This window comes from Limulus polyphemus, unplaced genomic scaffold (assembly GCF_000517525.1).
Source record: "Limulus polyphemus unplaced genomic scaffold, Limulus_polyphemus-2.1.2 Scaffold1470, whole genome shotgun sequence".
NCBI lineage: Eukaryota > Metazoa > Arthropoda > Merostomata > Xiphosura > Limulidae > Limulus > Limulus polyphemus.
Window position 1 is genome coordinate 242,405 of NW_013667080.1, and position 18,897 is coordinate 261,301.

The 18,897-nt window shown below is 30.6% G+C and overlaps 1 protein-coding gene across 1 annotated transcript in view; it reads left to right on the forward strand.

The window, feature by feature from the left end:
- Positions 1–518: 518 nt before the first annotated feature.
- The window catches only part of LOC106463724 (2-oxoglutarate and iron-dependent oxygenase domain-containing protein 3-like), a 27,840-nt gene continuing 9,461 nt past the window's right edge, over positions 519–18,897 (forward strand). The window contains exons 1-6 of the mRNA XM_013923787.2: positions 519–688; positions 5,563–5,771; positions 7,401–7,476; positions 9,150–9,257; positions 10,400–10,459; positions 17,793–17,946. Coding sequence (XP_013779241.1) covers positions 603–688; positions 5,563–5,771; positions 7,401–7,476; positions 9,150–9,257; positions 10,400–10,459; positions 17,793–17,946 — 693 coding nt within the window. The 5' untranslated portion in view covers positions 519–602. The remainder of the gene's footprint in view (positions 689–5,562; positions 5,772–7,400; positions 7,477–9,149; positions 9,258–10,399; positions 10,460–17,792; positions 17,947–18,897) is intronic.

The window sequence follows — 18,897 nt, forward strand, 5'->3', positions numbered from 1 at the left end:
TTTTGAACCCGAACGATAAAACTTGAGAAGAATGTGGTTTTTAATGCTTTGCCAGCTTTCGGCGTTCAAACCGTAATATTTGTGGTCTGTTTGCCTAATAATATGGTATGCACTGTTATGTTAAGTTTTATTAAATTAGTATATGGATGCGTGGGGCTACGTTAAAGTTAGAGTTTAGGATTTAATCAAATATATACTAAGATCATATGGAATACGCTTATATGATTTCAAAAGCTAGATTAAGTTACAGCTGCTGATTTTATATGACATAAAACCACTCTAAATGCTAAAACCCAATGTTCGATTCCCTGGAGTAGACAGAACACAGATAGCCTATTATGGCTTAAATAAAAGCTCTCTTTTGATTAACTGGATGTAAAGGTAGTTTTTTCTGACTATTATCAATTAGCCTATTATGTAGCTTTGCTCTAAATCAAACAAAAAAATTACATAAAGTAATCTTTTAAATTGAATTAACTTTTTCCGTCAGTTGTAAAGCGACACCTTTTATTTTATAGCTAAGCATAGCATAGAAAGAGTGTGAGGATACGATAATACATGTGATGTATTGTAATGCTTGATTGAATAAAGTAAGAGCTAAAATGCCAACTAAAAAAAGAAAGGTATACAGTAATATAGGCCGATCAGAAGAAACAGACAACGGTGGGTCAGACAATTCTTCTGAAGGGTAAGTACCAATAATAAGCATTCATTGCCAATGGCAGCCATAAATTATAACTTAATATTAGTTATATCAATAACTTATAAGTATAATATTAATACAGTGTTAATGAAATTTTCATTTTTCCAATTACTGATGTACCCGTAGGTTACAAGTGCTGGAATTATTAGTTCAGATATTATCAGAAATGAGAAAATTGTCGGACGTGATGGTTATCAATATCAAATCCAGTTAATTTAATCATTAATTGATGAGGATTAAACAAGTCAAAAGAGGTAGAAAGTACAAACAAAAGAGGTATTATTGGAAAATGTAATCAGGAGTTTAGTGAAAAGGTTGCTGCATAGTTATAAAACTTTGTGCATTTTTAAACTTGTATGTCATGTTGATCATGATAAGTCAGCAGTACTTATTTGATGAGATGAATTTAAGGTATTGAAATGTTTTAAATACTTTACTTTTTGTGTTGGAGAAATATTAGTGTCACAGAGAGTGAGAAGATCCTGGATGTGATAAGCAATAAAATCCTCAATCCTTTGGATAATTGTGTCATCATTGTGAAAAATACAGAAAGGGTTTTAGGATCTGTTTACAGGAAATTTGAGTTCCAAAGTGGGGAAGATCCATTGCATTGTATAAAATTTTGATAAAACCCCTGATCATTTGAAGAAAATTCAGATTTGGTTCCCTCATTATAGAAAATATAATATTTGCTTTTAAAAATTTAGGTAAAGGTACAGTATTAAAATGATTCATGATTTGAAAAATTAAAGCTACAAAGTGACACTCATAGATTTGAATTTTTCTTTCTCTGATGCATTGAACTAGACATGACCTGATTCAGGTATTTAGCCCTATGGATAATTGTCTCAATCATTTTGACTAACCTTGTAATCATAAAAGAACCTTAAACTATACAAACTATAACTCTTAATATACTAAATGTATCTTTACAAAATTTAGCAAGCTTTTAGTAAACATTACAAGTCCTGTTGTACACGAAAAATCATATTTTTTATGGAGAATTTTTACTAAAGATTTATCTTTGAATTTGTAAAACCTTTACTGAGTGATTCTGAGAGAAGTATGATTTTCATGCTAAAAATACAAAATACTTCTTTCCACCCTACAGTTTTCATATTTCATTTGCGTAACCCTTTAAAATCCCCCAAATGAATATTAATTTTTTTTATAAAACTTGATACTTTGTTTCTTTTTTTCTGAACCCTAACACTAACTATAGTGAAATCATATGTAGCAAAAGTTGAAAAGATTAAATAAATGAAGAATGCTTTTTTTTTTAAATGTCTGCAGAATAATAGACAATTACAATTTTTATTTTAAGAGCTGTAGGCCTGTTAAATGTTTACAACTGCTTTCATTTAATTTTATTGTTCTTTGAATTGTGTTTAGCTATTGTGACAAGCAGTAAGTCACCAGATAGAATAATAGACTAATCAAATGGATCAAATTACATCATGCATATTTGTGTGCATTTAATGGAAGAGAGAAAATCTAAAAATGAGAAATCACAGTAAAAGGTTGTGACATGCACAATTTGACCCACTCCATCCATTTTTATAGTGTTAAAAGCAACAGGAACTTGTATAAATTGTTCAGTGATAGGTTTCTTTGAGATGTAATTCTAAAAGTAGAGGAAATAAGTGTAAAATGTGAAAGCCCATATCCAGACTGATTATTAGGCAAATGTTTTTCTTTGTTAGAGGTATTAATATGTGATATGTTTATTTTCAGATAATGAACATTTTTGTTGGAGAATTTTATATATATATAAACAATTACATATATTTAATTTATAATTTATAAGTTTTAGCACTTTTTAACGTGGTCTATTTTCATCGTAGCTCCCAATAGCATTTCATTCCAAACTTGAATACGTTATTGAGTTTAAATACTTGAGTACTTTCAAAACCAGTTCTTGAGGGAGCTCTGCTAGTGACACTTACACTATAAAAATTGATGAATTATAAAAAATTATTTTATATGTTCTTAAAGACTTACTTATGCTACTATGTTTTCACTTAATAAACAATTTCTTGTGAGTAATCTTATCAAATGCTGTAAATATCATGATACACATGGTTCACTGAGGTGTATTCTTCCAAAGATATTAAAACTTTATCAAGAAAATCATGTTTGAAAAACTGTTATTTCTATAAAAAAGTTGAAAGCTGAAAATATTTTTGAAAAGTTGTTTCATCACACAAATATAGATACAATATCACGCTGCCTTTTAATATTACAAAAAAGTATTTAAAAAAAAGAGAAATGCAGAGAAGTTAAGTGTTTATTTCTTCTGTGTTTAAAAAATAAGTTTTATGCTATATTATATATATTTTACTGTAACATAGCAGATACCATCAGCAAACCATATTTTCAGTTATTGTTAAGTAAGTTGTAGAACATTTTATGCATGTTTAATATATACAGATTTTTTAATAAAATAATATTTTTAGTTTTTTCACTTCATATTCAGGTCTTTTCAAATTACACAGGCCTGCAATGGTTTTATTGCCTTGAAAGTTTTATATGTTATACAGTAATTCCTGTATGCTGAATCCAAAAATGATATTCATTTTTATCTATCATGTACAGATTTTCCACTAAACAGCATAATGCAATACATAAAAGAAAGATCACAACATGTAGTTTTGAGTCTAAAAGATGTAGATTTCACACAAAAAAAATCAGGATGAATGAGAATACATATTTATTTGACATCAATGTTCTTCTCTTTTCCTCTGTTTGTATTTTTGTTAACAAACATAATAATAAAAAATGTTCATTGTGGTAAACAAAGTAATAACTTGATCTAAGTGACAAGTTGTTTTTCTTCCCGATTTGTAAAAATTCTGACTTTATAGAAAAATATATATATATTATTTTCAAAATTTGTGTAGCTAAATTATGGAAAATCCATTATTAAAACCAAAACAACTGTTATGAAGTTTAAATTTGCAGGCCTGTGTTAATATATGTTTTATTTTCTTGGATGTTATGTATGAATCTACATTTGGAAAAGAGGGAATTGTAAATTCATACATGTAATTGAAGGACCTACAGCGTAAAGTATTAAAGTTGTGCATAGTGTTGTAAGTAATGTGTGAGCAATTTTAAATTAGGAGGAGAAACTTTATAACTTCCCAAAACTAGAAATTACTACATAGCAATTGAATATATGTGGCATATCTAGTAATTATGGTGTGTGTTCTAAAGTTCTGGTAGTAGTAGTAGTATTCTTTGTGTATATCTTTTAATCTTTTTTTTATATGGGTCACAGGTGACAGGCTATGTCATTTCGTTTGTTGACTCGCATTCAAAATTTTAAAGAACTACTAAAGTCAAAATACTAAGTCTGTAGTTTCATGCGAATTAGAAACTCAAATTACAGATATTGACAAGCTAGGATATAAAATAAGAAGGTCTTATCTTTTCTATTTGCTCACGTAAGAAATCAAACATAGTGGCACCCTGCTCGCCTCCTTCCATTTTTGGAAATGCTCTCTTATGGACACTTACTTCTATATATGGCATGAATAACCAATTTATAGCTCAGAATGTCCCCTAGTGGTTTTCTAAACCTTTCTAACGTACCTAGTGTCATTTCTTTCTTTTAAATCAAGATTTCAATGAGGTAAGTTGTGTCTTTAGTCTGCTTGAAATTCATATTTTTTTACATCCAAATACAGCTTAGTTACTAAGCTTGATAAATTATAGTGGAATTCTATGGTATTGATGTAGTAATTTATGATTTTCTGGTTATTCAAAAGTATATATATAAAACCTAAAAAAAATATTTTGTTTCATGTCCTCCACATGCAAAATTTTTAAAGGCTTAGCAACCTACATCCAGCAGCAACTGAGTACAAAGGTCATAACTAGAAGAGATAATTGTTTGCTTTACTTCTTTATTTACTGTTCTTTGTTTTAGGAAAGATAACTTTAAGAACTTATTTCAAAACAGCAATAATCTATATACATATATAATGTATAATAATTGAAATGTGACTGTATTTTACAAAATACTAGTCAACCAAAACACAGCCAAGACAAGTTACTTTGTACAGACCAAAGGTCACCTATATGTTATTTGATATGGTAACATGAGTGCATATGATCTGCATCGTTGTAACTTCTGTATTGTTAGCCAGGCACAGGTAAAAGGTCAATATAATAAAAATAATAAATATATATATAAATGTATAATGTTGTGAGATTTGAGCTATTTTATTTAAACATTTATGTTTTCATGTTATAATTTGTGTTCATTCTAGAATGAAACATGCATAATTTATGTTTATTTCCTAATTTTTATGGTGGTTGCGAGATCGGTCAAATTTACCAAACCCGTACAGAGATTATTTAGTGAAAATAATGTTTTTTCATAAGAAATGTTTGATAACTATTTGGACATTATAAAGATTTTGCATGTGAAATTTCAAAAATTTCAGACACATAAAAGTATTTTTAATGTTAAGATGAAAATTACTTTGCATGATAGGCAAGATGTGAAAAGAAAAAAATGCATTAGAGAAACATTGCTTTACAAACCTTAAGACTTAATAAAAAAATTAGGTATTTTGCGTTGTAATGTTTTATTGGATTATTAGTGTTATACCTGATAATTTATGGTAGTCCTGTATGTTAATTATTATGTGAGTGATTATTATTTAGTTGTTTGTTTTCATATGCTTTACTTGTTTTACTAGGGAGATAAAAGGATATTTGCCAGTTAAAAACATTTAAGCCATAATTTTTGCTCTTTTATTGTAAGCATGAGTGTATGATATTGATGGAAGCTCGTATCATTTGTATACATCTGGATTTTTACTTTTAATTGTTATTATTTGCTACTGTAGAAAAAGCAGATCTCCAGAAAGAAGTTTGCTAACATGGCGTCGTGTTTTTGGAAGAGTTGTCTTATGTGTGGGAGTAATGATGATAATTTATATTACACAAAAAAAAGATTCTGAACAGGTGTTTGCTAAGCAGTCAGAAACTGTACAAGGGAGGAAACAGGAGATTCCCTGCTCCAAAGATTATGAGAATGAATTAACAAGGTTTAAAGGTAGGAATGTAAAATGGTAATTAAAAAATATATATATGTACAGTGTAACATCCAGTGATGTTAATTAATTGAAAGCTAAATGTATAGATATTACGTTATGTTAATATTTGTTGAGCAATCAAAATTTTCTGCAGTAATGCATGTTTAATAAAGCTTCCTACAATATGAATAATTAATTATATATTTCTTCAGCAAATTACCATAAAATGTGTGTATGTTGGTTTCCTGTGAGAAAACTTTCATAGGTCCAGCCAATATGAAAATAGCTTGTTAGAAACTAATAATGACACTAGACTTTGGTTCCAGTACCAGCTTGGTTGAAAGAGATTTAGAAGAAGACAGAGTGAAAAATAACACGGAATGCAGAAAAAAAGATTGGTAAAAAAAAGGGGGGGATATTAATGAATTCTTAAAGTATTTGCTGAAAATAGTCCTTTTAAACAAATTTAGTATGTGCAACTAAAATATTATATAAATATTAATATTTAATTATTTCTATAACCATGTTTTTGTTATGGATATCCATTAGTTTCAACTACTCATAAATTATAATTTTTATTATGATTTTTATTAATATTATTTCAGATATTCAAACAAAAGACAAAACTGTGAAATGCAGGTATTTCCTGGAGTTATAAACTCACAAGTTTTACTGGTAGTGAATTATGCCCAAAATGTTCATATTTGGTTTAAATAATTTTATTGCAGTTAGAACAACACATCCAACAAACCAAGTATATTTTTATAATGGACATCCATGGCTTACAGAAAAATTCAAAGAATGGATAGTGGCTTATACCATTTATTACTGGCATATGGAGTTTGTAATTTTATTATTAGTTGATTGGCATATTTGGATACCAGTGTTTTTCTTCTCTTGTAGTTATTTAAATATAATTTTATCAGCATTGTAGTGAAGATTAATACTTGTTTCTGTAGAGGGAATTTACAACTTTTTTTTCATCAGCTTCCCAAAAAATTAGTAGCATAACCATATTTCTATTTGTTAGCATTGTGTGAAGTGCTGTTCAAAATATTAACTCAATGGATTCTATACACATTGTAATATAGTCTAATATCAGTATATCAAATTTGGATGTTTTTAATTCATGGCTGTTGTCAAATTTGAAATTCAGTCGTGTTTGTTTGAATTAACATTTATTATGATCAAAAATAAATTGTTTGTTATCTTGAACCAAAACTTCCTGCCATTTTGACATCCTAATGTTTGTAATTTTATGTTATATTTTTTTTCCTCTGCTGAAACAAAAAAATCTATTATAAAATGGAAAAGTGAACTATTCCCTTTTTTTTAAGTTGGCAGGTGCTGTTGAGTGTTTCCATCTCTCTCTGGTCAGTAGTTCTGAATCAACTCTGGCTGTGAACTTGCAGGGTCTCTGACCTGGGTCTTTAGCCCGTGTGCTGCATAATGTATTGTTTAGGTGGGAAAACCTAAAAACCAAAATGGTTTTTACTTTAAAATCATCCAAATTAAGTAATAGTTTATCATCTATTAATTATAATATATGGATAATTTTATGTACTTTTTTGTAGCTAACAGACAAAATACTTTAACAAAAATAACAGGTAACCACAAACTGTGCTAATTAATGAAACACTCATTTCTAGGTTGTGTACCTCAACGATGTGGACGCCTGGTTACTGATTGGTTGGTTGCACCCCAAGAAGCAGCCCAACTTCTGAGGTAAGTGCATGTAGTTATAAAAACTAGTAAGTTATTGTTGATAACTTTGTAACAATTAAGCGAACACAGTAATTATAACTAAAATACTCTAAAATGAAATATGCTAACATACTGCATACTATAAATCAAAGAAAGTTAAATAATGATCATAATATTACATGCAGTAAAAATATTTTAATGAAACTAATAGATAATCACAACCAGTCGTGATTAGCTCCATAACATAAACACTCTCAAGAATACAAATCAACAACTTCCACAATGCCAAATGTAAATAACCCTGCCAAAGAAATACAGGCATAGCATGGTAAAGCCCAGAGAATAATAAATGCCACAAACAAAAGGATCCTGAGAATTAACCATATGTTCATGAACAATTTAAACTTATAATGGTTAGATTGCATTGAATTGTCAGATAGGTGTGTACACTGTACTCAGGACCTTAGGCACAGACATGAAAGCATTACATTTGTTTGTAATCTGTTCCTTTTTTTATTGGCATATATATCTCTGTTTTAAGTACCTGTTATTATTTAATTAATATCATAACAATTATTTGTTTTTTTTCAAACATTAATAAGTAGAGTTTCCAGCCTAAAACTTGTGAACAGTTTAGAAATAAATAATCAGTGAACTAACAATCATGAGGCAGCTAAAATTATTATACAGGCATCCACAAGAACGTAGACAACCTGCTTGATGATATAAATATTAGTTTAGTCTTGTTCATTTCCTGAGACAGTGAATCTTCAAACTGATCTTTTGTCTTCTGTTTTTTCATAACATAACACTTGTTTCACCATTTTACCCAAGTTTTTTTTTATAAGTGACACTAAATATGTGCAAAAAAAAAAGCCAAATGCAAATAACATAAAATTAATCATTGTTGTTTTAAGAGTATCCAAAGTCCCTAACTAATTTTATAAAGTAGTCTTGTGTCATAAGATATAGTGAAAAATTGAATTTAATGATTATGCCAAATAAAATACACTTGATTAAAATAGATGTTGGGAAATAAGTATGCCGTATATTATGTAAAGACTGAATTACATTTACATCTTAGTGAAAGATCAGCAAAATTCTTAACTTTAGCAATATACGTGTTAAGGTTTTGTGTGCTTCTTTTTAATTTGTTGTGTGTTTTAGAGTTTATAAATTGTATATAACATATAAGTTGGTAACTTAACATAATTTTTGATGAAAAACACTTCAGTTGCTATTTTATCTGGTTTTTATCAATCAATATGATGTCGCATAGAGACCTTGTGACTCTGCTTTATGCATGATTTCTAGAACTGTGTTAGAAGCTATGCTTAAAAGCCCTGTAATGCTGCAAAGTAGTACTGTACTGGGAAACATTCAAGTTTCTGCTATGCATTTTAAAGTTAGGAGTAAAATATGCAAGAATGACAGTAGACATGAAAATGGAACATAAATATTTTACAATTACTGTATACCATAAACTGTGTATTAAAACAGAGTAACCATGTAAATGTGAAATCTGGTTGATCATGCTTATGTTATTACAATACGGTGAAATGTTTTGAAAGATGGTGACCATACAGTTAAGTATAGACAGTAAAAAAAGAATATAGATGTACTAAAAGAAGGCTGTTTGTATTTGTTAGAGCAGTTCATAGTTTCAAAATAACCCAGTTAACTTTATATTTCAGCATAGCAAAGAAAGGTTTAGCACATGGAGGCTCTTCTGGAGGTGCTTCTATATTTGATCTTCATTCGGGTGCTCTATCTCACGGGGACAACTTTGTCAACATTTACAAGTATGAATGTGCTTACTGTAGAAAGTAGTTTTATAGCATTGTCATCTTATACTTTTGGTTAATATTTCCATTTGAATTAAGTAAATTGGGGTTAGAAATTTAACAGAGACAGTCGTGACCTGTTTTTTAATGTCATATCTGTCTTTTCAATGTTTATAAAAAGATTTAAAGTACACTAACATTGTTTATACTTTTCTTTTTCATCTGAAAATTATTTGTAGCTATTAGCATTTAAGAGTTGCAAATAATTAATTTTTTTATGTAGTATTAAAATTATACAATATTTAAATGGGTTACTTATAATTGTGTCATATTGATATCATTTTGATGATTCTGTTCAATTATTATTATAAGAGCTGATTTTAAATTAATATAAAAATTCTCAAAGCAAGGAAGCTGTTTCCATCACTGTTAAGCAGTGAGAGAAAAAAAAAAAGTCGAAACAAATATCTGCTATAAAAATAAGCAATTTGTAGATAGTTTGACACATCAAATGACTATGATAAATAAAAAAATAATTGTAGTAGTGTGAGTTATTTTTTTACTTTTTCAAGAAACTTAACATTGTCAAATTTGCAAAACTAGACTTAACTTTCATTATTTTGAAAAGATATAACTGTATGTGTTTTATTTTCCAATTTGTCAGGGTATGCATTATTCTTATTCACAACTTCTTTTTGAAGCTGTTGAATATAAAATATTACATGAGAGGTAGACAAAAAATCATGAAAGTCATTTAGATTCCTGTGCATATCATGGCTAGAACCAACTGATAAATTAGGCTTTAATACAGCTTGGTGCTGCTTTACTTGAGATAAAATCTATATGTATATATGGCTTAATGTTTCTATCATGGATTCCTGAAGTTAGATATCGTCAGTGTCAGCTAACTAGTTATTTTTATATTGAGCTTTTTTTTTTATTTTTGTTTCTAAAATACCAATGTACAACAATTAAGGTATTAACAGTATAATGTGATAACAACAGTGCTACTATCAGTAGAAAAGAGTTAAGATGCAGTTTTGTTTGAAAGTTTTGTATATTGTATTTACATTTTTATGGTGGTATTTTAAACACACACAGCACTGTTTTGAGAACAGTTTTATATATTGTATGTTAATCTGTAAATTGTATTTTACTAGGTTAATGAAGAAAGAAGGAAAGAGAACATTGTTTACACAGCATGATTTTGAAATTTACAAGTTAGTGAATTATGAAATTTCATGCATAACTTTTTATTTATGCAGTGTATATATATACATATGATTTCATGTATAAAACTATGTCTACACAATACATGCAAGGTATTTATATCAAAATATATTTCAAAATAGTGTTCAGATATTTCTATAATATCCATTCATTAGATTATGCTAAAATATTTACTTTTTTTAAGCAATTAAGTTTTCATTTCCCTAAAGATATTCTTATAAAGGCTGCATAAATTGTTATTACCTTGCAAAAATTAACTTTTTAATGATTAGTTTTTTGGACTGTGTGGTACCATGTGCTGTTGCAATACATTTATTTTTGTAAAACATATCAGTTCATAAGTAAAACACAATATTTTAACTCCTGAATAATGTATCACTGTTGAAGTACATACGGCCTATCATTAAGTAAATACAAATCAATCCATTCCATGATGGCTATATGCAAATAATCCTGCCATATAAATACAGGCATAGCATGGTAAAGCCCACAAAATAGTAAATGCCACAAACAAAAGAATCCTGGAAATTAACCATATATTCATGAAGTCTCATGCAGGGTAGTCAAATACAATGACATTCCATCTAGAATTAGTATCTCTTTACTTATTGGCAAACTGTGTATATTCCATAAATATACATATTTACTATAATTTATGTTATGTGCCCCCCTCCCCCTATGTTTTATATCAGGCTATACATTAGCTAAATTGATTTTAAGAAAATGTATAATGAAGAAAGAATTACATTGATAAATTTAAAAGAGAAAAATTGGCGAGTGTGGAGTTTTGGATTTATATCTTATCTAGCAGTTAAATGTTAATGATTTAAATAATTACATTTGCATGTACTTAACAAAAAAAAGAGCAAAAGGTGACTATTTTATTATTATAATGCTAAATCCACAGCTGTGATTTTTTGAGTAAAGAAGTGTTATCTAAAAGGCTGTTTTTCCTACTGTTTCGTGTATAAAATTTAAAATTTGAAAAGCTAACGGACATACAAAATGTCTATATCAAAGGTTCAAAATAATAAGCTCTTCAAATGGAGAAAACCTTAGCCTACCACAGTCTTATTTCTGACTTTATGTTCAGTCTTGTTCATATGATGATTCTGTGAATAGTTCTGTACAGTTGAAATATAAGAATGTTTCCATCATCATTGATTACATAAAAAATGTTCCATGTGTACTGTTTTGATTATCAGGCAGGTGGTAGCATTGCCTTTGTAGTAATTAAAAAAAAATTTAATTCTAGTGTAAATGATGTTATCATTACCCCTTGAAGTTAGCTTTCTTACAGAAATATGGTGTTCCTTTAACCCTATCGTCAAAGGTCAAAGGCCATGTCATCGCGTTTGTTGATTGCATTCAAAATTTTATTAAACTACTATTTTGTGAATGTATATCAATAAGTTTGGTATCAAATTGTAGATTATAATTCAAATTTTAATGTTATATATTAGTTAATTTCTTGATTTAAAAGTAAATATTACAAAAGAAATCCTAAATATCAATCTTTGTGTATTACGTGGTATGTTGAATTCAGTATTGGTTCAAATTAGATGTTTGTGATGTCTAAGTACAGTCTATATTTTTTTATGTATTAGGAATTCAAATTACCGCTACTGACAAGCTAGAATATAAGATAAGAACCTCCTATCTTTTCTGTTAGCTGAGATATCCCTACATTTGCCAAATCAAACACAATGGCCTGCCCATATCTTTCAATTTGAATAACCAATTGAAAGCTCAAAATGCCCCCCCTAGTGGCTATCTCAGCCTCTTTGAAGTATTTGGGCAGCAAATTCTTTCTTTTTATGCTAGCTTCCAAGTATATATATATATATTGTTTGCATTGTTTTTGTATGATTAATCTTAGCCATCCTTACATTTATGCCCCCTTTTGAAAAGTTTTTCTTTACTTGTACATTCTTATATCCAAAGTGATGGATATGTTTCTTAATCTATGATAATATTTTAAGTCAAGGCATTGATGTTACTTAAAAACAAGAAAACACTGAAGTTTATTTCAATGAATAAATCATTTGAACTGCCCAAAATCTATACACAATTAAGCTATCTTACCTGCGTGTATCCCTTAGAGATTTGCATGACACTAGCCTTTAGGCAACTCCCACCTAATATCACGAGATGTTCTCATGAACTGCGCTACTGCATAGTGATGTTATTATGCAGCAAAAGTCTTCCAGAAACAGTCCTATCTTTCTATGCTTTTTCACTTGTGAATTTTCATTTCTTCCATCAGATGTGTTTTTCTTTTCCAATTTAATAACATTTGTGATGTTTAATGAATTTAATTTCCTTCTTTTTTTCTACAAACTATGGACTCACTAGTTCATGTAACACCCAAACCACGTGTATGAGTGAATAATTTGCTCTCACAGGTTATGTAACAACTATGGCTTATAGAGGCATGTTTACTAGGGATGACCTAACAGCCTTTGTGCATGGGGTAGTGAGTTCCCTCACATATTAAGCACCTTCAGTTCCAGTTCCTTCCCTTCATTTCGAGGGTGAGGGTAGAATAAGTAGAATGAATTTGATTGTTTGCTCCTCCTGGTTATGCTTTGGGAATGTCTCTTCCTGTTGAAGAGAAACCATAAATTTTCTTGCATTATCATGACTTAGTTTCACAGGTATGTACCATTCTTTCTTTTTCTCCTGTGTCTTAATATTATTCTAGTTCCTATCTTCTTAATCCTAACCCTAACTAATTTTGTTTACGTTTTCCTTGACCAGTTACATTCTTGCAACCTCAAGCCTTTTTTCCCCATCTGTCTGATTCTTATATCCTCAATTTTAGTCATTCTGAATCCCATCTCTCGATTACCATATTGGGGATTGCCCTTGTCTGTGCTGGGAAGGTGGACTATTTGGTGTTGGTTTTGCCCTCTAGTGCCCAGTACTCCTGGCTTCACTTGATCCTTTTTACTATACTTCTTTACCCCAGAGACTGTTGTGAGCAATACTTGTTCCATTCACTTCTCCACTGTGGCCCATTCCACTTCTACTATTTCCCTGCTCACTAGTCTCTTTGTTGCTAGGAATTGTGAGATAGGGATACTCTCTTATCCCAGGTTTGTATTCTTTCTTCCCTTCCACAAGATCTTTGCCTTTCTCTACCCTGAAGTTTTGGGGTTATTCCTGATTTGATTAAATCACAGGTTGAGGTTACCTTTCATCAGTCCTCAATTTGTCCTTTGTTTCCACACTGTTCCAAACCCTACCCTCCACCAATGTACTTCAACTTAGTCCCTAGTTTCCCATCTTTTTATTCTCAACTTTCCTCTTCTTCCTGGCTTCAGACTTGATGAGCTTGCCGGTGATGATTGTGTCAAGTCAGGTCCTATGGGTCCCCAGCTATCACGGTTTGACATCTTGTGGACATGCTTTTCTTTCCACAGAGGGGTTACTCTACTTTTTAATCAGACTTCTCTCCCATTCTCTTTCTCTCTGCTTCTCAGCTCTCATCATGTTTCTTTTCTTCCTTCCAATCCCATCTACATACAACTTTTCAAGGAGGCAGTGTTCTTCAACACTTCCAAAATTTTCCATACCCCCAGTCAATATCTTATTCACATGGGAGTGCTTTTCTACTCATTTCTCAGCTATTCTCAGCCTTCTCCTATCTACCTGCAAGCTGTGGAACTACTAGCCACCAGGATTTGCACCTATCCTACTCGTACTGTGTTAGAGGTTTAGTGTTTGAAGACCGTGGCTTCACTGGAACTACTACTCCATTTGGGTTACACACAAGCACATCTCCTCTGTTGGTCCTTGGGCAATGAGAGGAATCTCTCCCAGGAAACTTTAACTTCAATGGTTCACCTTTCCTCTCCTCTACTCAGGGATTGTATTGATGGTTGGACCACTTCAATATCACCATCAGTATTCCATTACCTCCATCCAATCCAGACCTGCACCTTTTCACTGATGCTTCCCTCTCTGCATGGGGTGCATCTCTGAATGGCAATTTCACATCTAGCACATGGACCCAGGATGAGTCCTCTCTCCACATCAACACACTCTATCTTCCAGTATTCCATCATTGCCAGTTATTGGGCAACCTTGTCTATAACATTTTGCCTTTCTCGATACCACAGGGAGTTTTCCTCCCCAGTTTTCTGTACGTTGTTCCAGTCCATCCTTATCCATAGACCTACTTGGCATGTTTCCATGCCTGACTGGAACCTCATTGTTATTCTGCACACCCTTACCCGTGCTGCTTTCAAGTCTTTGGCAACCTGTAACTTATATCACCTTTCTTTTAAGACCTGTTTCCTCTTACTTCTCACCTATTGTCGCCATCATGCAGAGATTTATGCTATTGAATGTTCCCCTAATCCTCTCTATCATTCTTTTATTCTTCTTACCCTGACCAGTCCTTCATCCCGAAAACTTCAGCTGCTTGGGAAGGAGACCCCTCCTTTTCTTCTACCTCCCTTATTTCTATTTCACACCACTATGATTATTTGGACCTGGACAGAATTGTACTCTTTTCATACTGTTCATTTCTACTTAGCTTGTATTTTTCACTTCCTGGCTTTCATTAATTTCTATATTTGGTCTAATCCTCATTGAATGTTGACTGTTCCACATTTCATTCCATCAGATTCATCACCTCACTCATTTTTTCAGTGCTAGTTTCCAGTGGTCACTGTATGAGATTGTTCATGCTGGCATGTTGATTATCTTTCACACCTCCCTGCGACACAAGGGGTTTGTGTGCCACTTCATTTTTTTTTGTCCTGGGCAATGAGTATACCCTGGAAGAAGGACATGAGATGCAGTGTGTGCCTGTGGAGCCCCTGCCATTTGGTGTAACACTCCATAGATTTCCTTTGGGCACTTTCTGAAGGAAACTCATCTAGATAAATCTTTGCACTGGCCCTTCCACCACTTCACCATGGAATTCTAGTTTAATTGTGTGAAGAGGTGTACATAGTTTCAGAAGTTAATACTTTCCTTACCTGAAAATGTATTTCCAATAGATACTCACCTCTTTACACCCCCCCCCCCCTTTAGATGCACCTTAGTATTCCTTCTCTTGTTAAAGAATGAATATTCACGAGTGCAAGGCATAAAAGGAATTATTGTGCAGGGAGGTGGATCACTCTCCTATTGGTGGAGGGCTTTTGCTGCATAGTAATATCATTATGCAGTAGCACAATTCTTAAAAATATCTTGTGAGGTTAGGTTGAAGTTGTTTAAAGGCTAGTAACATGCAAATCTCTAAGGCAAACACGCAGGGAAGATAGCTTAATTGTGTGAAGAGGAAGGTTTCTATCAGAAATACATTTTCAGGAAAATGTTAACTTTCAATAACTTACATTCTGCTGATTGTTCTTTCTCTTTTCTTACATACATTGTTTAAACACTATAAGTTTATACTACTGTTTTTTCGTTAATGAAAAATATTAATTTTTTGCTTGCAATATCATTAAGACTATAAATATCTAGATGAGTAGAAAGTTAAGTAAATGTACACACGAGAAATCTCTTAAGATTCTTGAAGCAACTAAAAGTTAGTTTGAATTTACTGATAATGCATCAAGATTTAGTACAAGTTTCTCATTTAGAGTGAAAATTTCTGTGATACCTATAAAATTTTTTTTGTAGAAATACAGGGTAGTACAAATGTTAATTGCTATAGATCAGTATGCTAATTAATTTTCATTTTAATCTGTTTCAATTTAATGTATGATTACACGTGAATAATAATAAGTATGACTCACAGACTGACAAAGTTACAACACGTTACTGCAATTCAAATGGTATTCACACATGAGATTTAAGTGTAGGGAAACTAATTTTGTACCACCCCATATATTACTATTTGTTGTGGCTTCTACTCGAGTAAGAGATTTTGGGTGGAAGACAGAATTATTTCTGTATTTTTGCAAGAAGAATTACAGAAAAGACATTTGACCATTTGGTAAAATATTGAATTGCAATTAGTAATTTAAACATAATTTACTTATTAGTAAATATGTGAGAAAATTTCACATAGTTGATGCTGTTTGGTAACAAGTATACAATTCTTAGTCAGCTTATAAAGAAATTTGTTGTTCAAGATAATGACCCACCTAGTGCAGTTATGAATGAAGTAGATTTTTATTTTCGAAAGCTAGCTTATATTAACTCTGAAAACTCAATTATTTTTTCATAAAAATACTAAAATAAACTTACAAGCTATAAAACTTCACATCCAGTCATTATCATCTTTTGTTATCAAATGAATATTATGATAATACAAAGATATGGTTAAAATCGCTTTAAGGAAAAAAACTTGTGTGGTAAACATTTCAATGAAATGACCTTCATTGGAGGGTGGGTCCTGATGAAGGTTGTTTGTTTTTACCCTTAACATCAGTTTTAACCATTTGTGTATTTTCAGAGATTGTCATGCTATAGGAATATCTGATTAGTACTAAAGAAATATTAGGCTTAATTTGGATAGGAAACAAAAAATATACTGTTTATTAGAAACATAGGCTAAATTACTAAATTTTGCCAAATTCTTACTTCTGATTAGATAAGAGTAAGATCTGCAGTTATAAACAAATGAACCAAATCAAACAACCTTGGAAGTTGTTTTCATTATAGAATCTATTTTTTTTAAATAATTTGATTTTTTTATGACTGTTTGGCAACTTACGTATTTTTGCATGGAGAGCCAGGAATTTTGAATGTTAATATTGTGTATGTGTGTGTATATATAAAAATCTGCATTTATTATCCATGCAGTTTTTTTCAAAGTTGTTAGATAACTTCTAGTTTGTATTATAAAAAATGTATGGATAGTCACTGAAGCAATAGGAAAATAAAATGAAATTGCATACTTTTTAGTGGTGCAAAATAGAAAATAAAATGGATTTTTTATTTTTTTTATTATTACTTTCTAGCAGTGGTAAATAATAGTTTCAAGTAAGGCAAATGCTCAGTGGCAGCAATCCTCATGATTGGAATATATTACATTACAGTTCTTAGTGCACAAGAGGTTGACAACAATAAGTGTTTTTGTTCAATATAAGAATGAAATCAATTTTATTGTCAGTGTCAGAAAAACAAAAGGTCTTATGTAACAGTTTGTTTTTAATATATTTTAGGCTTATTTTAATTTTATATGTGGATTGACTCATAATTGTAAATTGACTCATAATTTTGTTGGTAAATCTTTTAAAGTATGTTTATAAAAAAAACGTATGTTCGAATTTTGTTACTGTGGATTTATAATTCAACAATGTATGATATGCTTATTTAAAATAATGTAAAATGACAAACATTTCTACATTCTTTCAGAAAAGTGAAAGACAAAATTCACCATATGATTGCAACAGAGTTTGGAATCCTGCCCCAGAAACTTTATCTTACCCATCCAACGTTCTTCTCCCAAATGTCAAACAAACTGGCTAAAACTAAGCACGATGAATATTGGCATATTCATGTTGACAAAGTAAGTTATATGTCATTCAGAATTGTGATGTTATTTAGAAGGTAATTTAATATATCTTTCTGTTCTTCTTATGTACCATATATGTTGTTTAATACATGGGATTTTATCAACTTCAAGGTCCTATTTCATTAGTAAAAAGGTATTCTTCTACACATAAACATGGAAGCTTCTAACATGCATTTTTTTACTCAGTTTTACTGCTAACAGGGAAAAAAAAAAAAATCTCTACAAAAGCTAAATATTGTCCACAAAGTTTTGCATCATTGTCATGTGAGCTTAACAAAATCCTAACAAGTGCTTTTGAACTTATTCAGAAATTTGAAGAAAAAAGTCTCCTGTACAAAGAAAACTAATTTGATATTTATTTTTAGTCTTTATTCTCTTTAAAATAGTGTTAGATAAAAAAAAGTTTTCTTTGGGCACCATGTTAAAGTTTATGAAATGGGATTAACTGTAATCAAAATTGACAAACAAAAAATTATAAAGTACTGTGAATTTTTCTTGTTTGTCATTTTTAGAAACTTCTCACTAGTTGTTTAAATGACCAATTATTTATTATATAATTATTGTAGGTAATGTAACAAAACCTTCTCATGTATTTATTGTTTTTTCATAAGTATGTCACTAATTCTGATTAGAACACCAAAGAGACGTGTATAATCACAATTTTATCCTAATTGGTCAAGCAGAAGAAACAGTTTAAGTTTCAATAACTTCTGTTAGGCCACTTGCAATAATTCTGCTTCTTGTAGTTATTTTACAGTAATGCTTATGTCAGGCAAGTGTTGGAGGCTGTTAACTTATTGTAACATTTGGGGACATCCTAAGTTGTATTAATGTTAAACATTTTTCAATACAGACTAAAGAAAAACTTCACTTAGTCCAAATTTCTCATATTAACACTATTCACACTTTCCTTTGTATAATTAACATACAATAGTTAATAATGGC